Source organism: Quercus robur, chromosome 11 (assembly GCF_932294415.1).
Source record: "Quercus robur chromosome 11, dhQueRobu3.1, whole genome shotgun sequence".
NCBI lineage: Eukaryota > Viridiplantae > Streptophyta > Magnoliopsida > Fagales > Fagaceae > Quercus > Quercus robur.
The window spans coordinates 12,228,684-12,256,580 of NC_065544.1; the positions used below are offsets into that span (position 1 = coordinate 12,228,684).

Sequence of the window (27,897 nt, forward strand, 5' to 3'; positions counted from 1 at the left end):
TTAGTTAGTGTATTTTTAACAGAAAAATATATATGTATTTTACTTGTGTGTGTTTGTTCCTTAAAAAAAAATATAAGGTAGGTAATTATCCCACATTATTTAAGAGAGTGTGTGTATAACTTGCCCTACCCTTGTTTAAAAGTTATTACGGTTTTTGAGTGAAGTTTGTGGTTTGTCTTTGTATTAGAATTTTATTCTCGTTCCCTCATGTTTAAGAGTTCCCTTGTGTGTAAGAGTATGTTTTTGTTTCTTAAAAAGTATATATATTTTACTAAGTGGGCTAAATATGTAATGGGCCTAATCATGTAGTCAATGATAATAAAATGATTAATTGCAGCCATAAGATAACACCCCAATAACACAAGAACCATAGGATAACACCCCAATAACAAAAGAAGAGGAGGAATAAATGGGGAGAAATTACACTTTACCACCCTAAACTATACATCATATTACACTTTGCACTCTAAACTTTTTGAATGCACATTTTGCACCCTAAGTTATACCCCTTGCTACACTTTGTTTAGAGTGCAAAGTGTAATTAGGATTATAATTTAGGGTGATAAAATATAATTTTTCCTTTGTTTTTAAGGGATTGAGAAAAGGGCAATTAGGTCTTTTGACGTGGTGCCATATATTTCCATCTAAGTCAACAACAAACCTGATATTAGGGTGCAAAGTGTAACAATGATCATAGTTTAGGGTGCAAAACATGCATTCGAAAAGTTTAAGGTCTAAAGTGTAATTGGAGATATAATTTAGGATGGTAAAATGTAATTTTCCCAATAAATGGGCTAGAGAAAAACTTGATCAAATTCACTATTATAAGATGAAGTTAGGTGAATTAGGACACATGTTGATATAGAGTAAATCATTTGGGGAGGTGGTCTAGTGGTAGGAAGCCTTTCTAACCTATTACAATTACGAGATCAGGAGTTATGTGTTCAAGTAGTAGAAAGTCTCATTAGTGCCTATATGATCCAACCACGCCATAACACAAAGTAGTGGTTTAAGTAGTGTGGGGCAGTGACCACACTTGTGATCCTTTTTATTTTTACTTATTATTATTATTTATCAAATAATATTGAATGTTCAATTAATGTGTAAAACACCTTGAACGTTTAGACCCCCAAATTACAAATTGCCTATTCAAGCTTATTATCAAACAATGTATGTGCTGAATATGAAAATAAGCTAAAACATAATTGATAAAACAATCACAACCAAATAAAATCACAACCACAGTAGAAATTAAATGGAAAAGATTAAGGAAAGAAAGATGCAAACATAAAGACAACACAGCGATGTGTTATCGAAGAGGAAATCGAAATTTTTAGCGTAAAACCTCTTCGCTGCCCTCTAAGCGGTCAATAATCCACTAGAGAATGAAGTTGGGATACATGAACAGCAGAAGACCCTCCAAGCCTAATCTACCCAGCGTACTTAAGCCCTTCAAGCTTCTTACTCCAATGAGGTTACGCCGAACCTTTTTCTTCTCTAGCTTACCAGATTCCACTATAGCCCATAGTATCAACCAATATGAATTGGTCCCTTCCTAATTGTTTCCCAAGCACCAAATAACCTTCTCACAGATATGGGTATGGTGAGATAAGGATTTGACTAATGTACCTCTCAAAAATGTAACAATGGAGAGGGTGAGAGTAGAGGAATTTGGAGAATCAAAGTGTAAAGATTATGGATCAGTCAATCTTGTTTTTCTCTAGGGTTTCTTTCTCAAAATTCTCTCTGGAAGCTCTCTACAATATGTGGGTATAAGGGGTATTTATACTGGTGTGTGTTTGGAATGCGAAAAGTCAGGTTTGTAACAAACAAAGCGGTCTGGCAACTTGGCCTCGTGACTTGAGTTACGAGTTTGAGTCACGAGCTAACTACCTAGCCAAACTGGAAGTTTTGTCCTGTAGTTCTCCAGCTGGCGTGACTTTTCAGCTCCTCTGCATGCTTCACACATATGCCTCCTTTGGCGACTTACCAACCGCGAGCCAGTCACGAGATCCAATCACGAGGCTCTACTTGAGTGCACACTCTTGAACTTTTCTTCACACTCTCTCACACACTACCCTTACATGATTCCCACCTAAATACAGGGTTTCTAAATGTTGAATTACAAGCAAATTGGCATGGAATAAAGCCAACAAAATGGTTGATTAAATTTAACCTTACAAATATAGATAAAACCCAATCTCTAGACTAGACGTATAACCCCACAAGAATATGTAAAGCCAAAAGGAAAGTCACTCTTAATTGGTGCAAAACTTAAGGAGAACAAGTATGCAAGAATTTCTCTTCATAACATGTAAGAAGAATCCATTTTTTTTATTCAATCAAATATCTTGTACATAAATTTTTTATTACCAGTATTTTCACATATAGTTCTTACCATATATGATGTATTTTCATGAATGAGTAGTAGGATGAATTCAACTCGACACACTCTCATACTATTTGTTTATCACGTTCTTGAAAGAATAGTATTGTGACATTTGGAATATTCTCCTCACGTCTTTCTTTGAAGTCAATTGCACTCATACAAGTATAGTTGACATTTGTGAAGAATTATAGGTTTATATAAAAATTGTAAAGATATCTGTAGGGGCCTTTTTTGTGTTGTGCGTTGTGCTGGGCTGCCTCCCGCGGTAATGGGCCCGAATGTTTCTGAGTAAGGGAGTTGAGACCGGTCCAACTGTAACTCAACTTGGACCGGCTTGCGCTCAAATTATGCCTTGTCTGCCAGGAGTATGCTTACGACAAGTAGAACTATTTCAGATGAGTTACGGCAGGCTAATAATAATAACAAAACAAAGTTCTCTGACTATTTAATGGAAAATGGCGAAGTAATCCCTACTTATAAAATATAATTACAGTTGTAACAATGTCATTTACAAAGAAAGTAAAGGAGAAATAAAGTAATATGAACTAATCAAGAATGGGCATAAAGTCAAGTTTAAGTTTGGTCTGTAGAAGCAAAACCAAAGAGGGGAGAACGCCTTCTCTCAATGCAAATAATCTCCCAGGAAAAGATGCTATCGTGGGGATTAATGGCTTTGAGGGAGTCGGACCTGAATGGTTAATGCCCAAAAGGAATCCTTGTTATGTTTTGGAAGAGAGTAGGATTTGAAGGGGGAGAGAGGGAAATCGACCTACCGGTGCATGCCCCTTGTATTATCCCTCTTTTTTCTTCTGTTTTCTCTCTTATCTTTTTTCTTTCTCTTGTTTTCTTTGTATTCTTTTTTTTTTCTTTTTTTTACTCCGCCGTACTCTCTGTTTTTCGATCCCCTGTTCAGGGCACGGCAAGGGTCCTTTTATAGTGCCTGCCGTGACCAGATTTTACCACTTTGCCCCTTAACCGCCTTTGTCTAGTCTGGGCGTACTTGCCGACCACCAAAGGGTTTGTCTGTGTGCCACTCACCCTTGCCAGACAAAAGCAGGTTTGTTTCTTTTGTTAGTCCACCGTAGCACTCTTACCTGTCACGGCGACGTAAATGCTTTCTCTCTCTTTCCCTCAAGGCATGCACCTAACAGTTTCCCCCTCAACCTTGCCTCTTTTGGGTGGTCTGTCATCCCAGCAGGACGTACCTCCCAAAAGGGTTTGGGCAGGAGCCGCAAAATAGGTCTTTTCCCCTCTCCCCACCACCAAACCATACCCCCTTTATCTCTTACCTCTGACCCACGACCCCACCACGTCCCATATTGGCTGGGTACAGGCTGGTGGTGCCTGGGCCTTGCGCGTGCTTTCCTTTCAGATATGTCCAAAAATCTGCCTGCTGCTCATGCATTTGCCGTGGTCTGGAGGCTCGCCGTCCGTGTTTTTTGACCTCTTATGTGGGCTTTTCTTTGTTTTCCCGCTCCATTCAAGAGTTGGACTTTGTCTGATGATGGGCCTTACATTTATTTGGCCCACTCCTTGGTTTTCTTTATTTCTTGCAATGTTGTACTGTTATTCCTATCGTAATAACTTAATCCTGCTGGGCCGCTTTTGGGCCAACCGTTTATTCCTTCTCTCAGCGGCTTGACATGGCTACTATTTTGCTTTTACTTATGGGCTCCTATGTCCCTTTGGGCTTTCCTTGGGGCATCCACGGCCCATTTGCTTTCTTTGGGCTTCCTCGGCCCATTTGCTAATTCCACACTCTCATGGGCTTTTTACTAACTTCATTGGGTTTCCCTAACCTAGTAACCTTATTCTCATCCTTGGGGTTTATGGGCCTGCCATAAACCCCTTACTTTCTTAGTTTGCATTTCCTTGGGCCTGCGGCAGCCCTTTCTCGCTTTTCTACCTCATACACTGCCCATGGGATGCTATTTCTTTCTTTCCGGACTCCTTTGAGCTCACTTGCCTCTTCAAGACCCATTTGTTTATTTCCTGGGCCTGTGATCTATTATTCCTGCCGCTTGGGCCTAATGGTTTTGCTACCTACTTTGTCAATTCTTTGTTGCCCTTGTTATTGGGCTTTCTTTCTCACAAATGGCCCTCAACAATATCTTATGATGATTATGAAATGAAATTACTTAATTATACTTGAAGTCACTTGGTATACTTGTAAAGGGATTTTTTTAAAAGAATAAATTAATTTATATATTAAATTGAATTTATTTCAATGGTGTGTAATCATTCTATTAAATCTTAGGTCTAAGGGTATCGCCCTTAATTATTGTTATGTCATTACTCAAAAGTTAGAAAAATTTCTATTGTGACCGGAAAATTTATGGCTAGGAGATTTATGAAAAAATCTATGTTGGCGATGATGATATGGGTTATCCTCTCTCTTGTTGATGTACATGCTAATGACCATGGCGCTACCCTTAATGATCCCCTTGAATTTCATATTGCCAAAATAAAATTTATTGATTACCTTGTATATGCATTTGAGAGGTGTCATGATGTTAGCAAAGAATATAAACATCCTCATGGACTTGCAGTTTGTGCTTTTCCATTGTTTGATTACTGAAAGGAGGAGAAAAAGTTGTTAGTTAACCACCAGGTGGTTGAAGTCACTTCAAACTTCAAAGTACATGATTTCATGCCTTAAATAAGATTAAGAGAGATGAAAATCTTTTTCGTTTGGAAGCCTGTTTCATAAATTGCTATGAAGAGCACCTAAAATAACATGAAGAGCATAACAAAGAGCATGTCTATCATTACTCTCAGAAAGAGAGAGAGAGAGAGACAGAATAATGTACTTTTTTTTTTAATGAAAAAATAATGTACTTATGCACCAACAATATATTTGTGACCAACCATTACCTTATATACAGAAAAGAAGGGACTTAAATTTTTATATTTTTTTCTAAATTAGTAGTAGAAAGTTCGTTATAAATTACTTATGTTTTTTTGTCATAGAATGCTCAATGTTGTTACTTCTATATGAATCTTGACATTCTTTCCCAAAACTCACTTTTTTTCCGGGGAGAAATAAATCTCAGCGCACGCAGAGAGTTGGTGAGACAAATAGCTAAGGTATGTTTCTGTCTTTTATTTATTTTTCTCAAAATTCAACTTTGTGTAAATTTTTTTCTTTGTTTTGTGATTTCTCTTGGAATTTCATGTTTCTCTCTCTCTAACCTCCTTTGGTTTTTCTTCTGCAATTAGAGAAGTTACAAATACTCACTTTGGGACAGTTTGGGTATAGGTAGGCTAAACAAGAACAAATAGAAAAGCTTGATTGGACTGAGAATGCTATTGTTTCACCACTTCACGGCCTCACTGCCATCAATTATATTCCAGAGCTCATCAATATAAGTGATGTTTGCAAACTTGCTAAAGAATTTATGTTCCAAAGCTCATTTTTGATTTTATCATCTGATCATAATGATTTTCAATCTAATTAAGTTTCACAACCATACTACAAGTGCACACGCTCCTTCCATATCTTTGTGTTTTGCAACCATTGTAGTTAAGTGTTTCAGTTTCTTTTTTATTAATTTATTATTATTTTTTTTTAAGTTTCTTGACTATTCTGATTTAGAGAATAGTATATGAGCTTGATTTTTTGAATTTATTTTGAGGGAATTTATTTGAATTTGAGATACCAAGTTGAGATTTCGTTCCTCTTTTCTTTTACCAAAACATAAATATGTCCCCACACCACTTGTTTTTAGAGAAACTACCATATAACTTTGTGTCATATTTTTGCAATTGTAATAAGGTTAACCAGTTGCTTTCTGTGGTTTCAATTTTTGTCATATTAAGGATGTCACTGAATGAAATGGGAATATAAATTTGTCCAGTACCGTTGGCAATTTGTAAATAATGTTGACAGGTTGAAGTAAAATGTAAATAACTTTTTAGCCTACCCTTTCATATGGTTGGATGCAGCAGATACTATGAACCAAGGTGGTAAGTCAACTGTCACGACCCAGACCCAGCTACATGAATCCGGGCACTTGACTAAACTGATTAATATTTATTATGTCAACCTCAATATGTAATCAAAGCAGAAAAATCTCCAAAAGTATAATCATATAATGACATCCACAAGGGAAAAATCAAATATAATTATTCAATTCAAAGTTTTGGCGACGTGATTGTACCTTTCGCAAACTTAATTTGAACTTTGCATAATTAATCTAATTAATTAATTTGGGTGATTGGTTAATTAATCCGGAGTCTATTTTTCATCCCAACAAAGAGCATACTCAGATGACCACCTGTAAAAAAAATAAAATAGTTTGAGAGAAAAAGGTATAATGTGCATAAATAATCCACCATAAAAGAGATCTATCAAGCTATCACAAACTAATTTAAGAGAATACCCCCCATAAAACCTTTTTTTTTTTTTTGTTGATAAATTGATAATTAGGAATGGGAGAATTTAAATTTGGATGTCTTCGTTAGAAACACATGAAGATATTAGTTGAGTTATGACCTGCATAAACTAAGATAGACCAACACTCAAAATCAACTAACCTTTCTCACTACTATGTGGGGGTTAACTAGATGACTCTTAGCTCACAGCATAGAAATTCCTAAGACATCAACTTCTTTATCGTATCAGATTCTAATTCATCTCAACATCACTGAGACATTATAGTGCTCAAACAAGAACCTCTGCAAATGTCTATTTACGCTGTTAGTTTGCTACAAGATGGATTGAAATTCAGTGCAATTGCAATTGACAATTGCATTGCAATTAAACTCCCTCCCTCTTGGCCATTCATAACAATTGCATTAGGTGCAATATCTGTATTGCACCTGATCTCAATCCCTAAAAGATCTATCCTTATTAATGTGACACATCTCAAGGTAGAAAAATAAAAAATAAAAAAGCCACGCTATGTAGCTTTGGCATTGATCCCACGCCATGTTCGTAATCACAATTATCTTTTCTTCCCTTTTTTAAAGATATATTTCCATGGGCCACTTTTTCTTTAATTAAAAAAAAAAAAAAAAAAAACCATGGGCCACTCAATTGTGTAAAATAACAAATCTATTCATTGACACATTGGGCTTTAAGTTTGAGCAATGCTGGGCTTCTCTGGGTCATAATTTTAGGCCCTTAGTAGTTCATTGCATTTTATCTCAGTCCCACTTTTTATTTATTCTTGCAGAATCCTATCCAATTTATCTCTTTCAAAGTACTGGTTGGTGGAGGACTAGAGATGAGCTCACTGACATCTTCAATTGGGACTGTGAATCCCAGAAAATTTAGAATACCCAATAAACGACTAATAAAAAATTCTGATTCAAAAGAAGCATCAAATATCAGATTCTCAAGCCAGTCCCCACGGAAAAGCTCTTTGCCTATTGTACAAAAAAATGTGAACCCAATTACTCTACTCAGCAGAAGAGAAGCACTTGGTTTCAGCTTCTGTTTTGGCTTTCTTGATGTTCTCTTGCAACCAGAAGAGAGTGTAGCAGCTGAAGCAGCTCCATGTGAACTAACGGTAGCTCCCTCCGGCCTTGCCTTCTGTGATAAAGTTGTAGGAACTGGCCCTGAGGCTGCCAAGGGACAGTTGATTAAGGTGACATATAGTTTTCTCTTTCTATTCTGTTTAAGTCAGTACATTACGAAGATGTCAAAGTAATTGTATTCTAAGGAAGTCTGTCAAGCTAATTTATACTGGATATAGAGCCCATATTCTCTCTTCTTTGCAGTGTGTACCTGGTCTATTGGCCTCAGAAATGTGAAAAAAATGTTTGTATAAAGTAGAATCAGTAGGAATAATCTGCATATATACCTGTCTCATAGTTGTTATATGAAGTTATGAACTGGCTGTTGTTCAACTGCTTAAACACTGGACTTATGGAATATGTATATATGCTTACTATACATGAAAAGTGCTGTAATTCAGTGAATGAACTGATGAACAGGCACATTATGTCGGGAAATTGGAAAATGGGAAGGTTTTTGATAGCAGCTACAATCGAGGGAAGCCTCTTACATTTCGCATAGGTGTTGGCGAGGTATGTATAATGTATGTGTTTGCTTAATAAACTAGTAGTGATCATATGCTAGCACGGGGCAAGATTCAATGACAATTATGAATTTATGATTCTTTTTTAGACGCTTATGAATTTAGGCTGACACCTTACTAGCTAGTTTGAGATTTTCCTACAGGCTGAGAAGTGACCTCTGTTCAATTTTGGCTTGTTAAACAATTTTCATCACTTAATCAATCAATATATTGGAAAAAAAAAATGGTGCAGATGCGTAAATTACCATCGTCATAAGGTCAAAGAAAGCAAATTATGTTTTAGATTAGAAATAAAATATTGGGGAAACAAAATCAGTTTCCATGTCCTCACTTTGCACAATTCTAATTGCCTTGTAATAGGGCAGAACCATCCATTTTTTGCTGGTTTATGATTCTAAATTTCATACTTAAAAAGATTTATCTTCATGGATCTCATAGGTCATCAAGGGCTGGGACCAAGGCATTCTAGGAGGTGATGGAATCCCTCCCATGCTTGCAGGTACAATGTAAAAGAATCCAAGAAAATTCTATTTTTTTGCCTTGTAATATATCTGTAATTTTCTTCTTAAAATTAAATTATGTCCTACTTAATTAGGTGGAAAACGCATACTAAAGCTTCCTCCAGAACTCGGATATGGCGTGAGAGGTGCCGGGTGTAAAGGAGGTTAGCAATCTTTTACAGCTAAATTATATATACAAGTAGGTTAATCAGATTATTAATTATTATATTTGATAGTGCAAGTGTCTTAAGCTTATAAATTTATATTCTATAATGCAGGTTCTTGTATTATTCCTCCAGATTCAGTTCTCCTGTTTGATGTAGAGTTCGTTGGCAAGGCATGAGAAGTTGTAGCCAAAGAGCCAGGAAGCCTAAATCAATCAGTTTTTCAATATGAATTTTGACGTTAAGAAGAAGGAAATGATATTAGTTTCTTCGAATAGTATTCATGTTTCTCTGCACATTTGTCATTTAGAGACACAATATTATTAGATTTTACATCATTATTTTGGCAATATGACGTTGAATACATTGCAAAAGTGAATTAGACCAGAATGCTGAGATTGCTGATCCCATCCAACTAACTTGCATGTCAAATTTCTAATTACTCAAACCTTCATATCAAAGATATTAAAATTCTAATTACTCACAAAATCCAATAAATTGTTGCCCTAATTATTCATAAAAAGCTGACCCGTTTATTAATTTTCCATTTTGCTTAGTTTAAGGAAATTTTTTAAATTAAAGCCATAGCCTCTTTTCTACCAACTCTGGATTGGAGGATATCGTTACATTTCCTTCCCCTATCCACCCCACCAATAAATAATAATAAAAATAAGCATCATCATATGTCATGTTGTAGAAAAATGTTCAAAATTTTTCTATGGACTTCTTGTAATGTTTAACCAAACATTCTCCCCAATGTCAAATAACAATTAATGATTTCTCCAAATTTAACTTGGAAAGAAACCATCTTCGAGAAAATTTCTTCAAAGGATTACACGTGCTTTTAATCATGTTACATATATATATATATATATATATATATATTTAATTATGATACAATTTTTTTTAAATGACTAAAACGATTATCTATGTATATAATATCTAACAGTCAAAGCATTACGTAAATTGTTTCTAAGCTCCTATTGAGCTCCATCAGTGTAACATTTCAGTCCATTTTGATCTACTTCGGTCCATTCAGTCAAGTCGGTCCATTTCGATTAGTTCAATTCATTCGGTCCAATTTGTTTTATTTGGTCTACTTCCAGTCCACTTAGTTATAATTCGGTCTAATTTGGTCTGTTCAGTCCAAATCGAAGATGGTGAATCATTTGTAAGGAGCACTAGAAACAAATTACAACCACACATTACATTATTTACAAAAAAATTTGCCTATACAATTAAATGTCAAATGCATTAGGTTAATTCCTTTTTTTTAATTACAAAATTTAAACCATATTTTAAATAACAAATATAGATAACTTAATTTTGAAAATCTAATATATTACATAAACAATACTTTGTTAGAAAATAATCACATCATTTTAAAAAGGGTCTTGAGACCAATACTTATAATTCTCATCTACTATTTTTATTTTTCAATTAACAAAATAATAAATCGTTAAAAATTTCCTCTCATTGCTCGTGTCTGTGACTAGTGTGAATAAAACACATGACTGAATATCTAAATCATCTTGTAATGAATTGCAAGCGATTGCTCCATATTTTAAGTTTCTTTTGTACCCATTGATATTTATTAGTATTTATTTGTGTCTAGCTTATTTGGCCAGTTTTTAGCTTTTATGTATAGTATTTTAAAATCTCAAAGTTTTCTTAATTTTTCAAAGTTAATGTATACTTACTTTTAACCCAAAAAAAAAAAAAAAAAAATCAGCAAAAAGTTAAATGATCTAATTCCAAACACAGATTTAAATGCAGATTTACAATACTTGTGCAAAGGGGTGTTCACCAAACCGTAAAAACCGCAAAATGGCATAACCACACTGCACCGCACCACATGGTGTAGTGCATTTTGCGGTTTTATATTAAGAAAATTGCACAAACCGCACTACACCACACTCTCACTATATATTAATATATATTTTTTTAATATTAAATATATTATTAATAGTTTAATAATCCTAGTTTTCCAAAAAAAAAAAAAAGTTTAACAACCTTAGCAAGTTTTGGGCTAAGAAGAAAAAGCCCAAATTTTGAAAATATATCGGCTTCAAACTGCATCTTATACACCAAACCACATATGTGATTGCAAAAATAAGGTGCAGTACGATTATGATTTTGTCTAAATTTTAAACTGCACCGTATTGCACTGCACATGTGACCACCAAAATGAGATGCGATGCAGTTATGATTATGACTAAACTGCACAGTAAAATGTGGTGCTAAAAATAACTCAAAATTGCACCGCACTACACCACGTACACCCCTACTTTGAGCATATGCTGGTACACAACAACCCCAGGTTTTTAAAATTTGTATACCAATTCTTATCAAGCTGTTTGGGCCATTTAGTGATAACCATATTCGACCCAAAATGGAATTTGGGTTGAGTTGTAATATTTTTTAAAACAATTTTGGGCATTGTGATCAATTTTTCTCCCTAATTAGACAGAAGTCATGTACAATTCAATCATAATTGGATTATTTCAAAAAAAAAAAATAGATTTTTCATTTTCTTTTGAGAAAAATTCCATGATAGGTATGCGAAATGATTTTTTTTTTTTTTGGGTTGAAATTTTCATGTTATAAATGATATATAATTGATAATAAGTTGGCATAAATTATGTATTTCTTCTATTTAGTGTTTGTTTGGTTAGCTTATTTTTTGTCAATTTATTTTACTATTTAGCTTATTTTTACTACTATTCATAGGTCCTACTGCACTTTTTAGTATTATTTATGGGTCTCACTATATTATTTCAACTAACATTTACCTTTATCTACAGTATTTTCAGCAAAAAATTTTCAATTTCAACAAAATAAACAGATTTCGAACAAACTCTTAATATATAAGGAGTATTTATATATAGAAATATAAAAATCATAAAATTTTCTAAACATGTACACATTGGCACTAAAATATTCGGTTCCAATAATTTGAAAATTTTGGATCACTTAAAATTGATTTGGAAAAATTTTGGCACTTGTCCTCACATCATAAAAAAGTCGTTTCTCCAAAAAAAAAAAAAAAAAAAAAAAAAAAAAAAATCATAAAAAAGTCCAAAAGAAGAAGACCCAAAGAGGATATTTATATACTGTTTGGTTAGGTCTAAACTGGAGCAGGAAAATCCTAATCCAAGGTGAGAAAACCAAATACGAAGACAACCAAACGAACCCTTCTCCACTCTATTTCAAAAACTACCAAAACCCTAAGGCCTCCCCAAAAGCCTTTACAAAGAGAAAGAAAACCAAAACAGCAAGAGCCGTTTGTGAAGAAGAAGAAGAAAAAAAAAATGGCTAAGTCAATGAGATCAAAGAGGGTGAAGAGGCTTCGTGCAATTCGTAGAGATATGGTAGAGCCTTTTTATGATAACAAAGACGCTGCTAAGCTTGCTGCTCAAGAAGCCGCTCTCTCTGCCCCTAAGCTTCCAGCACGGGCCTCTTCTACCTCCACCACCACCACCACCACCACCACCACCACCGCAGCTATGGACTTGGTCACCACTAATATTACAACCTCCTCTGTTAACGCTATGGGTGCGCTTTCTTTCTCTTTCTGTTTCCTTTGGTTGATTTTCTTTGTACCCTTTTTTATTTTCTGCTATTTGATCAATACCCAGTTGATGTTTATGTGAATTCAATTTGTTTAACTCTTTTTTTGGTTGATTACTTCGTACCCTTTTCGATTTACAGCTATTTGATCAATACCCTGTTGTTTTTTTTTTTTTTTTTTGTGAATTTATTGTTTTAATACTAAATTCTGACTACCCATCTCTTTCTTTTTCTGTCTCTGCTTTATTTCTTCATACTAATTTTGATTGAAGGCTATTTGAGCAATACCCATTTGCTGATTTTGCAGAATTTGTGAACTTTCTTTGTTGTTTTTCTAGTTTCTGATATATATATATATATTTTTTTTTATGGGTCGTAATTGATCTATATATGCATATTTAGGTCCCATGAGTTACTCTCTACTGATTGTAGCCATGCCTAATTTTAAATTCGAGGAATCATGTTTAATACTGTATGGTAGTGATCATGTTCACTATTCCCTTATTTAGTTATGTTTCTAATTACTGACATTTTCTCGAATTCTGTGATTGACATGTATACTTTTTGCTTAGTGACATTCCTTTTGTGGTGGCTTTTAGTTAAACAAAATTAGGTGCTATTTGATGATTTTCTGTATAGCTTGTTTTGCTTTTTGATGAAGAGCTAATCACCCACCTACACATCAACATAATTATTCATGCTCTATGGTTATTAGTTATTTCCAGGCTTCATTTTAGTTTCATAAGCAATGGTTGGATGATATCTTGCATGCAGGAGAGCAAAGCAAAAAAAGAATATAGCTTCTCTCTAAATGAATCATGCTACTGAATGTGTACTAAGTTCATTCTGTAAAAGCTATTTAGTCACTTGTTACGGGTGAAATTAATATTTCTTACCAGCTAGCTTATTGGGGATCTTATCAAACCCAACATATTTGGATTCAAAAGTATGTCTTTAGGCCCATTGGTGAGAGCTTGAGCTCTCTCCTTATTCACTTTCTTGAGAGCAAAGCATAAGAACAGCACTCCAACTGAGTGTAACAAAGCTTTGAAAACTCAGTTGAGTTGAATTATTTGTTTTGAGTAATATAAGAAACAATATTGAACAGAAAATTATACCAATTTGCATATATGCTTCATGATTTTTCTCTATCTGCTAATTGACTAAGAGTGACTTTGAAATGTGAACATCATCATTTCCATTGCATGTTAACACTTTCAAGTTTGATGATCTTGATTTTGTCTTCCATCATTTTGCAGATATGGAGATGGCTGATGGAAATCAAAGCGTGGGTTCCTTAAAGCCTGTTGGTGGAATAGGAAAGAAATCCAAAAGGAAATTCAAGGTGGGCAAAAGCAAGCGTCGTGGTAAGGGCATCAGGAGGAAGAGTCACATTTGATTTCATAACAGATATTGGTAATGATATTTTTCTTACTGTAATAGTAACCCATTGTGGTTAGAGGAGAATTGTGGTACTTTTAATATAGGTGTTTTTTGTATTCTGATTCTATTTTTCCTAGGATTCAGTTTTGAAAGTTGTTACTGGACATGAATGTAACCTGTTCTCTTCTTTTAATAGAAATTATTAGCATGCATGGATGAATTTTGCCACACACATGCAGAAAACTTTAGTTCTATCACTGCTATGTAAAATTTGGTTTGGATTTGAATGACATCTTTAACTTTATTCAAGTGACTGCTTTAACTGAGTAGTGTTTGGAGTAAAAGCAAAAACGAATAAGTAGTTAGGAAAGTCCCAGCTCTTTCTTCTCCTGATTATGCAAGTGGATGTTTATTGTTTTAAACACACTGCCCTGCACACACCCCCAAACCCAACCCCCCCCCCACCCCCCCCCCCCCCCCCCCCAAAAAAAAAAAAAAGAAAAGAAATCCTACAGTAGCCTTCCCTGGACAAAGTTAAACAGTAACTCTTAGTCCCAAAATGTTGGGATCGGTTATAGATCCTTGCCAAGTTGGTTTTTGTGTGTGTGTGTGATGAATAAAGACTTTATAGAAACCAGAAACTTCACAATTAAAAGACCATTTAGCTAGAGTGTGAGTAGACAAATCTGCATATCATACAAGATGGATCTTATTCTCCAAGGGGGTCCGCTGGAATCAAGTAGAGCATCTTGACAAATCATTAGTCTCAATAGTAATTATATCAGTCTCCAGGTTGTTTCCAGATATAGGGCTTATTTAATTCCTTCAGCTCCGACCTAGAGAGGGAGGTTGGTGTTCACCTTTTGTGAGCAAGCAAAATACCAACTCCCCTCTTCAATCTCTAGCCACCATAGCTATGGCCGAGAAGCTCAGGCCAACTGCTGCATAAATGTTAATTTTAATTGGAAAAATGTCCTTACACCCCTTGAACTTTAGAGCAGTAGTCATTACACCCCTTGATCTTTTATTTTGGCCAATTTTCTCTTTAAACTTCACATGTGCAAAATCACTACTTCCATTAGTTTGCTGTTAAAATTCTAACAGAATATGCACATGAGACACGTGATATTTAAAATACCAAATCTGAACTCTGAACTCAGTGGAAGAAGAGAGAGACGTTTTGAGTGAGAGAGATAATCGGTCAAAACCACTGCGACATCCCTCCCTCCGTCACTGGAAGTCCATCTTGCTGTCTGTGGTATCGTCGTGCTGTTCAACCGCATATATGGATCCTCACCACACACCCCAAAAAAAAAAAAAAAGTTTCAAATTTCTAAAACCAGTTAGTTTCAATTTTTCGAAGGTTATAATGGATTTGGACAAGGGGAATTACGCCTCTGAAGCTCCCAGATTTTGATCTCCAAGAACCTTAAATAAAACAATTTTTTTTTTTCAATTTAGTTTTTGATTAAAGGAATTTATATGTAACTCTTTTTACAATATATACATATATATATATATATATATATATATATTGATGAATTTGGTGTGTGTTGTTGGGATTTGGAATTTGATTGGTGGGTTTTGGTTAGTTTTCTTTGTTGGGTTGGTAAAGATTGTGGGGGACTTGGCTATTGGGGTTATTGGATTTTGTCCTGGTTGTTGATTACATCTCCCAAGTAATTCATCCACACAATACTCGAAGGGTCAAGCATCAGTGAAGACATTCCAGCCTTGTAAATCAGACTTGGTTGTAGGATAATAGGGTCTCAAAATTGATGCATCTTGGAAAATATTTGGAATGCAGATATCAGTAACATGGTGGCTATCAAACAAGAGATGGATATGCAGTTGAACAGTGTGACAGGACCATGGACGGCGGGACAAAACTTCTGACACAGAGGGAGAGGAAGGGGATGCCACAGTGGTTCTGACTTCTCACTTAGAACGTTTCTCTTCTCAGATTTCAGATACGTGTGTTTCACATGCATATTCTGTTAAAAAATTTAACATAAGACTAACTAAGGTATTAATTTGGCACATGTGTGACGTTTAACGAGTAAATCGGTCAAAATAAAGGTTCAGGGGATGTAATGGCCACTACTTTAAAGTTCAGGAGGTGTATGGACATTTTTCCCAATTTTAACATATGACCTTATTGGGGGGAACCAAACTTGGGTTGCAGCAACTGAAGCACCAGAGAAATCAGCAAAACTCCGAGATTTTATATGGTCTGCAATCTGCCTTAGCATTTTGGGAACTATTCATCTAAACTCAGAATGATGTTTAAACCAAACTTGAGTTCTTTACTTTCAAACCTTATCACAGAGGATTGCACCAAAGAGCAGAAAATCTACTTTTAGATCTAGAGAGAGATTATCCTTGAAAGGAGGAGAGAACAAGAATTGAATGAGATCTGCGGTAGACAAAAGACCCAGTCATTCCATTCTCAATACCCATTGGCTGTTGAACCAGATAGCTTTGGCTAATGGGCAAAGAGCAAAAAGATTGACCGAGGATTCAGTTCCCATGTGTAACCCCGTCAAACCATCTGGTCTATCCATTTTATTTTAAAAAAAAAACCATGGTTGGACTTGGATTTTCTAAAAGAGATGGAAAAAAAAAAAATTTAGGAAAAAAAAAACAAAGAGCTGAGACATGGAAGGCCAATTTTGTTTATAATTTAGTGTAGTTACAAGATTAAGGCAGCTGTACATTATCTTCTTATTTGAACTTCCCTAAAAAATAAAAATTATATTTTTTATTAGTCTAATTTATACTTAAAAAGTATTTTGCAATGCCCTCGCAAGAGGAGGTAGTTGTCATTTGAAAGGAAACACCATTGATCACATTCACATGTCAACCCAGTCCAAAACCAAACAAACAATGCATATCAACTTATTTCAAAACTAAACAACAACACAGATCATAGATCACTCTCGTTTTCTCTCTTTGATCTAATCTCTGATCTTATTCTCAGATCTCATCTCCCTTATTTATTTGATTATCTTGGTATCTTTGACTATAAGAGTAAATAGTGAATGTATGTTAGTTGTGAGTGCCTCTCTCTTTATTATAAATTTATATTATATGTGTATGAGTATGTGTCTAATTACTAATTGTGTGTTGTTATTATTATTATTTGTGTGAGTTGTGATGTGCATGAATGTGTGCATGTATAGCATAAATATAATATAACTTTACATAATTTAATAATTATGAAATATAGAGGATTTGTTACATGTGTGTGTATTGTTATCATGTTATAATAAATTTTTATTATAAAGTTAGTAATTCAAGAAAAGAAAAAAGAGTAAAGTTAGTGTATTATTAATTTATATATAAGTATAGTTGTGTGGGTCAATAATTAATATAGTGTCAATGAGTTGAGTTTTGTCATTCAGTTGAAAACATTTTATAAAAACAATGATAAATAGTTAATGACAACTGCATAAAAATTTAAATATTATACAAAAATAACAAAACAAAATAGTCACAACCTACTCATATTAACAATAAATAATGATAACAAATAACGAACTATCAAATAACTATTTCAAAATATAAAAACTCATAAAAGGAAATTGTAAAGCTTCATGTATTAGCGTGTTTGTTTGTTTTTATTTTTATTTTTATTTTTTTTTTGTCAATAACTCGATATATTTAAGTTTTTTTTTAATTATTTAATTTAATTTTTTTAACAACCCCTAAAAAAAATTCCAAGAGACACCAATGTTCAAGATTATTGGTGTGGTTAAGAAATTGACAAAGTGACCGGTTGGGTTTGGCCTAATTGAACTCTGAATTTGAGTGACTTTCTATTGAGAATGACTTTTGGGCATGAAGACTGGCATGGCAATTTCTTTTTTTATTTTTATTTTTAATTTTTAGATTTGGTAATATGATTATTTTTTCTAAAGGGTTTCAACTTATGGCATCTATTTTTGGCAATAGATAACTTTTTTATTATTAAATCAAAATACCAATAAATTTTTGATATAAGTGAAAATTTTACAAATTAAACTAACTGAAACCCACATACAATATGTTATTTTCTAGTATACTAATTTACGTATGAAAAGTGGTTAAATTTAGCATTCATACCAACAAAAAGTACACCTTCGTGTTGTTGACTCATGAGTCATGAGACAGATTTTATGGATCTGAATTGGACCTTGCTCTATTTACTATTAGAGTCATGATCTAGTTATTTTCCAAATCTGAGACCTATAGAAAGTTGACTGACCTTTCAAAGCATTCTACATTCAAAAAAGTATCCTTTGGAGGACGTGAAAGACCAAGCTTTTTTCAATATTCAACATGGTCTGTTGGAATTTGTTTTTTTTTTTTTTTTTTTATTGGAATTTGTTTATGATAGGTGGAACATCAGTTGCATGTTCTAGCATTCTCGAAGCATTAAATCGTAGTAAAATAATAGACTTTAGGCTTTTGGAAATCGCATAGTAGATTTACGTGGAGCAGGTCACGTCCAGTCAACATTAATCTGTTTACCTTAAGAGATATGAGACCAAGATAGAGATAAATGCCCGTTTGGGTCGACTTTTAAGGGGGCGAAACGCGCGTTTTTTAGTCCAAAACTCAAAACGTATGTTTGGTAAAATTTTTAGTCCAAAATTTTTCAGCTCAAAGGATTTTCACGTTTTGGCACTGCAACTTTGAGTTGCAGTTGCAAAACACACTAACGCATTTTCTCAAAACAAAAATATTATCATGGGTGGGTTTCTCTTTTTCCTAAATTGACTATAGTTTTTTTTTTTTCTCTGCTTCTCTATGCTGCTGTGCTGCGGCATCTCTTCTTCTTCTTCTTCTTCTTTTTCTGTGCTGCTTCTTCCTCTTTTCTTCTCTATTTTTTTTTTTTATTTATTTACATCTTACATATCAAATCTGAAAAAAACCTTTTGAATTGGGTAGAGTTTTTGATAAATGGAACATATGGAGTAGAGAGAGAGCTCAGACTTGTGTGTGTGTGGGGCTTTGTGTGGAGGAAAGTAAAAGAAAAGGAAGGTAAGAAGATGAGGACCAAGTGAACGAGTGAAAAAAAAAATGGTTTTTGGGTTTGGGTAAAGTTAAGTGGAAGAAAATACAGAGAGTAGGAACACAGATTATTTCACAACTTTTTTTTTACAACTGTGATATTATAGAGCATGTAGTGGAGAAAAATTTGTGGGTACATGTATAATCCTAAAACAACTCATTTAAAAGATAATTGTTAATAAAATTTTATTTTATAAAGATTAATTTTAAATTAGTAATGTGAAAATATTGTGACATTGTCTTATATCTCTAAACTTTTTAAAATATTACTATTTTTCTTTAGGAAAAAAAATACTATTGACATAATATTTTCATAATAAAGTTTACATAGTAAGTTGTTATTAGTTCTAATCTAGACCTACTAGTGACAATTTTTTTACCTACTATTAACAACTTGTCATATAGATTTTATTGTAAAAATTTTGTGAAAATATTGTGTCTATAACTTACATTAAGAGAGATAATTAAAATAAAGAATTCTCTTTATATAGATATTGTCATTTTTTATAATTTACTTTTCAAACTATCATTTTAAGTGTTAGTTAAACACTCAATTTTTTCAAAAAATACTTTTTAACAACTTTTACCAAATACACATCTTTTATAAAAAAACTTAATTCCATGCTGCACTTTTTTAAACCCATTTTTTTAAAAAGCATAGTAGAACCAAACTCAGAAAGTATTGATTATCAAATGTCATACTCAAATGATTCCAAAGCCTTGAGAGCTCAGGCAATAATATAAACAAAGGCAGTACACGCGTAACGTGGGGAGACAGAAAATTGCATTGTTGGGACAATTTATACTGAGAAATTACCTCACAAAAGCGGTCCTCTAGTCCTCCCCCAATAAAAGCTTTTAGGACCACTCTCTACCTATAAACTTCATTATCTTCATTGCTTTGGGATGCACGACTTTTTTTTTTCATTTTTCCATCACTGTTTACATTCCATAATGATGATTTTCGTCCTCATCCCCCTGGGTCCCCTGATTGTTGGGCCAACTCCCTGAGTATATATGGGATTTGCTAACAAGCACCGGTTAAGTGAAAAAGGATCCCAAAAAAAAAAATAATAAAAAAGAATACCATATATATATATATATATATATATTATGCTACCACCCTACTATGTACGGTACCATAAGATTATTGTACAAGGGTCAAAAAAAATTTGGCTTGGTAACCCAACAATACTAGTAGCAGCAAATTATTAGGTTAGGTCAAATGATACAACAGAAAATTTAAAATCACATTAAAACTTTGAAGTATCGTACAACCATACAACCAGAAAATTCAAGAACAAAATTCTGTAACAAACATGAAGCACATGCTTTATGACATTTGATTACATATAATCACCCACCCATCTTATTCCATCCATTTTTACAACGTACCTATACCCAATAAATATACTTTTAACCTTTGATTTGATACCTCAACAACCCATCCATTTTTTTTTACAATGTTTCCAATGATTCACGGGTCAAATATAGACTTAATGGCGATGGTGCACACATTCTAGAGGAACGACTAGAAACCTAGCCGTGTCAGTGCAATAGTCATAGACAATGTGTTTGGCCCTAACCCACTTCAGCTGGTGGCTCTGGTGCACATTAATTAAGCTCGGCCAATGTGGGCTCATCACACCAATACCACTTTACCCCACTGCTGCTACAATTCTTGGCACTTTCGTTTGTAGCCACCGACACTGGGACCTCACAAGCATCAATTTCAAAACCCGTGTAGGTGGCAATGAATGAAGGGAGCATGGGACCAGTCCGTCTTGACCCTACCCCCTTGTGTGGCCCAGTCATCTGCGTTCCAAATTGAGTTGTACACACCCATGGCCTGGTCCTTAGGGAATGGGAATCCTTTGTTTTCCATGTTTGGATGCACTCTAATTGGTGTATCATCCACTAGAAACCTGAACTACACCAACACATGGAAGAAGAAGGTTAAGTATTTAAAGTACTAAGAAAGAATTCTTAGTTGTTATAATGCAATAAATATAACATTATATTATATAATGAAAATTAAAATTCATCCATTTGGTGAAAAACATAAGATTTTACCCTTATTTTAACTTATTTGATTGGTTCTGAACCAATTATTATTCACCTAAGCAATATGACAAAATAACTATGGGTTAAAAATGAGTAAATAATGACCGCTGAGAATGATTAACTACGGTCCAAAAACTCATGCACATTGTATGTGCGTACAAGTATGGCTACCTGCCAAAGCCAATGCCAAAAGCAAAACAGAATAGACATCTGTCTTTATCTCTATCTAGTACGTGAACCTAGGAAACACGCATCTTGCAAAATTCCACACTTTCTACTTGGGTTTTTTCGGTTCTTTTCTTTATTTTTAATTATGTTTTTTTGGCTTGCAACTTTTTTACAATTAAGCCAGTAACCACGTCAGGACAATGACATTGTCCCCATGCTCTCACAGTTTCACACAGCACTGATTAACAACACACGGCAATTCTTCGCTTTGTGCAATGCTTCTCTGACCCATTTGAAATTGAAATAACAAAAATCAACTTGAACACCAGAATAATCATCACCAACACATGGGAGAAGAAGGTTGTTGCTGGTTAAGAGAATCAGTTTGGCGGTAGATTGAATTTTCTAGTTTGGTTTTGGAATTTTTGGGTTTTGAGATTTGATGATTGATAGATTTTTTTTGTTTGTTTTTCTGGTGGGTACTGGAGATCAGTTTAATTGTGGGTTGTTATTGGTGGTTGTGAACAGAGCCCAGAACTAACTTTTAGCAAATGCTTCGTTTTTTTCGTCCTCTTTGTTTTTGGGCTAACTGATTGCTTTGATTCCCTTTGTCACACCACGACAGAATCAATAACCCTATTGTAGGAATGGTGATATATATAATATCTAGCCCTGGCTTCTCTCTTGCAGCGTCATCCCTTTGAAGGTGCCAGGATTCGGTGTGAGGAGATTTTGCTTGATGCTATGCTTGCTAATAAACTCAAAGGCTGTTCAGAATTTAGTGCACATAAAACTAAAATTAGCTATTTATAAAAAGAAAAAAGCGGAACCGAAATTTGTATATTCCACAACGTATAAGGAAAAAGTTAAAAAATAAAAAATGCGCCAACAGGTTATGTCACTTGAAGCCCACGGTTTTGAATCTCCAACAACAGAAAGTGCTTTTCTTCTTCTTCAGCCAGTGATCAGAGATTGAAAGCTCTCGCAAGGTAGGATGGGTGGGTGGGATCAGATTTGGGCTTGTGTTTGGTTGCTGTGTTTGCATTTGGGTTTTCTGGGTTTGCTAAAGATGAATTGCTGGGTTTGTGTTTGTATTCTTGTTGATGTTTAGGTTTGTGTTTGGTTGACAGGAAAGATCTGTTGCCGGGTTTGTTTTTGTGTTTGTGTTCTTTCTGAAAATCAGTTTGTGTTTGTGTTTTTATATTTGGTTGACAAGAAAGGGTAAGAAAATGCTAAAAAATCTGGGCATGTGTTCTTGTGTTTAAATTTAGGTTTGTGTTCTTTAGTGTTCTTGTTGAAGATGAATGTGGATCTAAATTCATGTATTTTGGATTTTAATTCTTTTATTATTTTGTTAAAATTGATAAATTAATTTATGTTTTTAAAATGGGATATTGATGTGACATTTTTATTATTATTTTATTAGACACGTTAGTATTTATTATATGAACAGTGTATCTGTTTGTCACGTAAATATTTATGTTAAGTGAGTAACGATGAGACCAAAATAAGACGCTTTTTTATTCAGGGACTAAAAACAATAAAATAAAAAAATAGGAATCAAATCGGAAATAATGTCAAAATGTAAGTACAAAAATAGTATTTCTTTCATATTTAAATTCATCTTCTTTCGCTTCTCCTTTTTATCACTTCTGTACTTTCCCTTTTCTTCTTCCTTCACACTATCACCATTTTGTTTTTCTGAGAAAGATGAGTTCTTCACTTGTTCTGAGTTCTTCACTTTGTCTTCCTTTGATTTCTCCTCATCGGTCTCCAGTTTGTGGTGGAATCAAATTGGGTTGGGCCTGTCCTTGCATTGCCCTTTGATGCAGCTCGTTTTCTTCGTCTGACAACCAATTTCTTTGTTCTCTATCTCTATTTTTTCATTTAAAAAAAAATTCAAATAAAAATCAAAGGTCTAAATTCATTAAGGTATATTTAAATCAATAAATCATCACACAGAACAAAGAATTTTTTTAAAAATGAAAAAATATAGATAGAGAACAAAGAAATTAGTTACCAGATGAAGAAAACGAGTTGCATCGGAGGGCAATGCGAGGATAGGCCCAGCCCAATTTGATTCCACTACAAATTGGAGACCGATGAGGAGAAATCAAAGGAAGACAAAGTGAAGAACTCAAAACAAGTGAAGAACTCATCTTTCTTAGAAAAACAAGATGATGATAGTGTGAAGAAAGAAGAAAAGGGGAAGTACAGAAGTAATAAAAAGGAGAAGCGAAAGAAGATGAATTTAAATATGGCAGAAATACTATTTTTGTCATTACATTTTGACATTATTCCCATTTTGGACCTTATTTTTTTATTTTATCGTTTTTAGTCCTTGAATGAAAAAAGAATTCCATTTTAGTCCCCACCGTTACTTACTTAACAGAAATATCCTACGTGGCAAATAGATACATTGTTTGCACAATAAATATTAATGTGGCTAATAAAATAATAATAAAAATGCCACATCAACATCCCATTTTCACATGCATATTATGTTTTTTATTTTTTATTTTTTTATTTTTTTAAGGGTGAACATGCATATTATGTTGAATAATAAATAACATCCTATTAGTATAAAATTTAACATGCATATTAAGATATAAATAACATGCAATCCAATTATTACATTTTCAAAATATGTAATTATGTAAATTTTTTTAATAAGAGTTATAGCAGTTTGACTATAAATTATTAATTTGTCCTTATTTTAGTACCATGAGTTGCTTATATCACTTGACTGAACTAAGTATTCATTTGGATTAACTGTTTGTAAAAATGCATTTTCTTTATGTGGAAATTGCATGTTTGCTGCCGTGATTTAAAACTCTCATAGGATATACTTTCAACTTCGCTAGTAGCTCTTTCTTTAATAGAGATTTCTCTATCAGATACTATTATCATTTACCACCATTGATCCTATTTTCACATAACACCTTATCTTTGAAACTTTCTCAACAGAAGCACTAATAGTAATTCCTTTGCCAAACGTGTAACATTTGCAACAATATAGAAAGCACAAGAATATGAACAGAGAAAGAGGCAAGGGTTGTAAACATTTACACAAATTCAAATAGAAAATGTCAAAAAAGTAATGTGCCATATATACATGTTCATACAGGGGGCGTAGCCAGGAATACATACTTGGGGGGGCCGGGTTGTAACAGAGATATACCAAATATAATTCTTAAGTCTATTGGATACAAAATTATCAACTTTCATATATTATTATATACTTGAACATGTTGGGAATTCAACCGAAATTTCAAACCTGTGAGAAACAAAAAAAACAAAACGCCAAAAGTAAAACAATCACACGCACAAGACAGTATTTACGTGGTTCAGCAATTTGTCTACGTCCACAGAGTTGCAGGGATTTCACTATTATCAAAGAAAATTACAATGTGCGGCTACAGTGTTTTTCTTTCTCAAAAACAACAACAAGACAAAACCCTAATCACCAAAAAAACGGCTTTTATATCCTGCGCACAGGATTCACAATGGGTTACAAAACGGGCCAAAAATTTTTTGTCGGCCCAAGCCTCCACTCCATGGACTAAGCCTCAGTAAATCTCTCATTATTCGGGTCAGATCGGGTCATCAACCGAATCAAATCATGCCTGACGACGATTTTTCATGGAATAAAATTCATCCATTATCATCTCTATAGTGAATTTCCCTGCAATTTCCTTCTCTATATAAACTATCATATTATCTGCCAAAAGCTCATCCTCCATTCTATTGCGAAGTCTTGTTTTTAACAACTTCATAGCTGAGAAAGCTCGTTCTGTAGTTGTTGTAGAAACTGGAAGGGTCAACACAAGACGAATAAGTCTGTCAATCAAAAAATATATTTTAGACTTTCCTGAAATTTTTAGTCCCCTACATAGCTCGGAAATTGTACTCATATTCTGAAAATCTGGATGTTTTATCACATCAAGCTCATAATGTCGCAATTGAGACTCCAAAAGTTCTTGTTCATGTTCAGTGAAATCTTGAGGATAATATTTCTTAACCAAATTGCATATATCAACAATTTTGGATAATCTAAAAGCATCGTTGGGATTTAAAGCTGAACTAAGAATGACAAATTCTGTTGTTAGCGCACAAAATCTACTTTTCAATTCTTGCAATTGAAAGTCTATTGCAACTGTAAATATGCCAATTCTAAAATGATGTTCCATTGTTAAATTGTCATCTTGACGACGATATCTACCTCGACCTTTAGTGTAACGAGCATTCATATCAGGAATATCAATTTCATGTTGCTCACAAAATGATATAACACTAGCAAGTAAAGGCTCCCATCCATCATCTCTCAACTTTTGAATAAGTGATTTTGTAGTTGAAACTATATGCATGGCATTTAAAAGGTCTTGAGATTGTTGTTGCAAAGCTTGACAAAGAACATTAGTAATTCCCATTACCTCTTTCATCAAATGCAAGATTAAAATAAATTCAAATGATGTTAATACCTGATAAGCTCCCTCGACATCACCGTGTTGTTTATAATTAGCCCCTTCCTCAGAAATAGTGTTGATGACTTTGCAAATAGCATCAAACATTTTAATCAAACTACAAATAGATTGAAAATGAGATCCCCACCTAGTATCTCCAGCTCGTTGCAAAGTACCAATCTGGTTTGCACCTCTTCCAGTCTTAATTTCATTAGAAGCAATCATATTCTCAACTTGTTCTGCTTGAGCATGTTGCAATTCATCATTACGCTTACTAGAACCAACAACAATATTGATAATATTAACCAAATGATCAAAGAATTGATGAACATCTTTTACTTCTCTAGATGCTATAACTAGAGCTAATTGCAACCTATGAGCCATACAATGTACATAATAAGCATATGGGCAATCTTTAAGAAAAAGAGCTTGTAATCCATTCCATTCACCATGCATGTTACTAGCCCCATCATATCCTTGACCTCGAATATTTTCAATGTGGAGGTTATAACAAGAAAGGACAGCACATATCTCATTCTTTAAAGTCAATGCAATAGTGTCTCTAACATGCACAACATGAAAAAAAACACTCTTTAATAAAACCTTCTTTATCAACAAATCTCAAAATGATGGCCATTTGCTCTCTCTTCCACTCATCCCAAGCTTCATCAACAAGAATGCAGAATTTTGCATCTCCAATTTCTTCACGAATAGCATTTCGCACATTATTAGCAAGAATATGAAAAATCTCCTTTTGAATTGTGGGTGATGTATATTTGGCATTTCCAAGAGCATTTTCCAAGACAACACTAGCTACTTTGTCATTGAAAGTTGATGTGAGTTTTATCAATTCAATAAAATTGCCTCTATTTTTTGAATCAAGGCTTTCATCATGACCTCTAAAAGCACAAGCTTGGAATGCTAGCCATCGAGCACACTCTATTGAGGTTTTGAGTCGCAACCGATTATTCTCTAATTCTTTTGACGTTTGTTTCTCAATTAGCTTGTCAATATGTCATGAATAATTCTGTAAATCCTCACAACATTTCACAACAATTTTATGTGGAGAGTTTGGTTCTTTCCCTTCATGACGAATTAAAGGACAATTAATTCCTTCTTTCACCTTTTTCCAATTATTAAAACCTATTGAAATGAATACATCTGATCCGGGATGACCTATTGGTTTCTTAAAAAGATAGCAAGGTAGACAATATAATGCATCCATTGAAGGTGAGTATTCCAACCAATCCTTATGTGAAACAAACCATGAAGGTTGAAATCGATGACAATGAGTATCATCATTGTATGGATAGACTATATCTTTAGGTTGGTATGGACCTATTATGAGATAAGCTCGTCGGATTTCATCTTGTTTGTTGATAGGAAATTCACATATTTGTTTACATGTTCCTGGATCACGATTTATCTCTTCAGATTGAAGTTTTGGACATTTGGAGGGGTGTTCATCAGGCATCGAAGTATTAGCACTTGTTTCTACAGCCACAGGTGTCCTAATTTCTGAATTGCTAACATCTTTTTTCTTAAAGAATGCATCAATTGTTTTTCATTTGCTCATAATTCTTTTAGCTTTAAGAATATGACTCAATTAACCTGAAAAGAATTTTAAAAAATAAAATTTTAATTAGAAATTTTTGCTTAGTTATATGAATGTTATTCATACTCAAGGAAAAAACAAAATTTTCACTATAATTTAAACAGTCAACCCATTTTTAATACAACTTTAATTAATAATAACCCCTAAAAAAAACAAAAATAATTTAATTAATTTGTCTTTTATAATGTATTGGTTAATTTAATTATATAGCTTTAATTATTGTTGTTTAGCATAACAATAAACTATATTGCTTTAATTTATTTGTCATTAATTATAATGTTTTAATCCTAGTTGGTAATTATGCGTATGTTACATGTAAAATACGCGTACATACGTAACAATTGATAAAACTCTCGTTTGCCGATTTGTTTCCAATTGTACAGTAAATTACGTATTATTTTGGAATGAGAGTTTCATTCCCGTTTGTAATGCACGAAAGTTATAAACTGCGGAAACATACGGGCTATAAAATACTAAAGAGA

The 27,897-nt window shown here is 33.8% G+C and overlaps 3 protein-coding genes and 2 long non-coding RNA genes across 5 annotated transcripts; 3 read left to right on the forward strand and 2 right to left on the reverse strand.

Moving 5' to 3' along the window:
- The first annotated feature begins 7,561 nt into the window (after positions 1–7,561).
- Positions 7,562–9,487, forward strand: LOC126706665 (peptidyl-prolyl cis-trans isomerase FKBP13, chloroplastic). The gene is made up of 5 exons (XM_050406200.1): positions 7,562–7,980; positions 8,330–8,422; positions 8,872–8,932; positions 9,029–9,097; positions 9,212–9,487. The coding sequence occupies exons 1-5, from the start codon at positions 7,618–7,620 to the stop codon at positions 9,274–9,276; spliced, it is 651 nt and encodes a 216-aa protein (XP_050262157.1). The 5' UTR covers positions 7,562–7,617; the 3' UTR covers positions 9,277–9,487.
- Positions 9,488–12,267: 2,780 nt separating this feature from the next.
- Positions 12,268–14,293, forward strand: LOC126706480 (uncharacterized). The gene is made up of 2 exons (XM_050405973.1): positions 12,268–12,652; positions 13,927–14,293. Exons 1-2 carry the CDS (start codon positions 12,409–12,411, stop codon positions 14,064–14,066), a joined length of 384 nt encoding a protein of 127 aa, XP_050261930.1. The 5' UTR covers positions 12,268–12,408; the 3' UTR covers positions 14,067–14,293.
- Positions 14,294–21,435: 7,142 nt separating this feature from the next.
- LOC126706684 (uncharacterized) lies at positions 21,436–22,683 on the forward strand. Its single transcript, XR_007648687.1, has 2 exons — positions 21,436–21,728; positions 21,831–22,683. It is a non-coding gene; the product is annotated as an uncharacterized LOC126706684 (long non-coding RNA).
- Positions 22,684–22,834: 151 nt separating this feature from the next.
- On the reverse strand, positions 22,835–23,629 carry LOC126706682 (uncharacterized). Its single transcript, XR_007648686.1, has 2 exons — positions 23,358–23,629; positions 22,835–23,212 (listed from the first exon to the last, which is right to left on the reverse strand). It is a non-coding gene; the product is annotated as an uncharacterized LOC126706682 (long non-coding RNA).
- Positions 23,630–24,957: 1,328 nt separating this feature from the next.
- LOC126704710 (uncharacterized) lies at positions 24,958–27,274 on the reverse strand. Its single transcript, XM_050403734.1, has 3 exons — positions 26,924–27,274; positions 26,454–26,803; positions 24,958–26,362 (listed from the first exon to the last, which is right to left on the reverse strand). Exons 1-3 carry the CDS (start codon positions 27,272–27,274, stop codon positions 24,958–24,960), a joined length of 2,106 nt encoding a protein of 701 aa, XP_050259691.1.
- Between the last annotated feature and the right edge of the window lie 623 nt (positions 27,275–27,897).

Bases quoted from the DNA above. Each gene is read 5' to 3' on its own strand.
- LOC126706665 (XM_050406200.1), top strand. From the start codon at position 7,618: ATGAGCTCACTGACATCTTCAATTGGGACTGTGAATCCCAGAAAATTT. The intron at 7,981-8,329 runs GTGACATATAGT...ACTGATGAACAG, and splicing joins CCAAGGGACAGTTGATTAAG to GCACATTATGTCGGGAAATT. The intron at 8,423-8,871 runs GTATGTATAATG...TGGATCTCATAG, and splicing joins TTCGCATAGGTGTTGGCGAG to GTCATCAAGGGCTGGGACCA.
- LOC126704710 (XM_050403734.1), bottom strand. From the start codon at position 27,274: ATGCCTGATGAACACCCCTCCAAATGTCCAAAACTTCAATCTGAAGAG. The intron at 26,804-26,923 runs GTGAAAGAAGGA...CATATTGACAAG, and splicing joins GTTTTAATAATTGGAAAAAG to CTAATTGAGAAACAAACGTC. The intron at 26,363-26,453 runs GTGGAAGAGAGA...TGTGCATGTTAG, and splicing joins GTTGATGAAGCTTGGGATGA to AGACACTATTGCATTGACTT.
- LOC126706480 (XM_050405973.1), top strand. From the start codon at position 12,409: ATGGCTAAGTCAATGAGATCAAAGAGGGTGAAGAGGCTTCGTGCAATT. The intron at 12,653-13,926 runs GTGCGCTTTCTT...ATCATTTTGCAG, and splicing joins CTCCTCTGTTAACGCTATGG to ATATGGAGATGGCTGATGGA.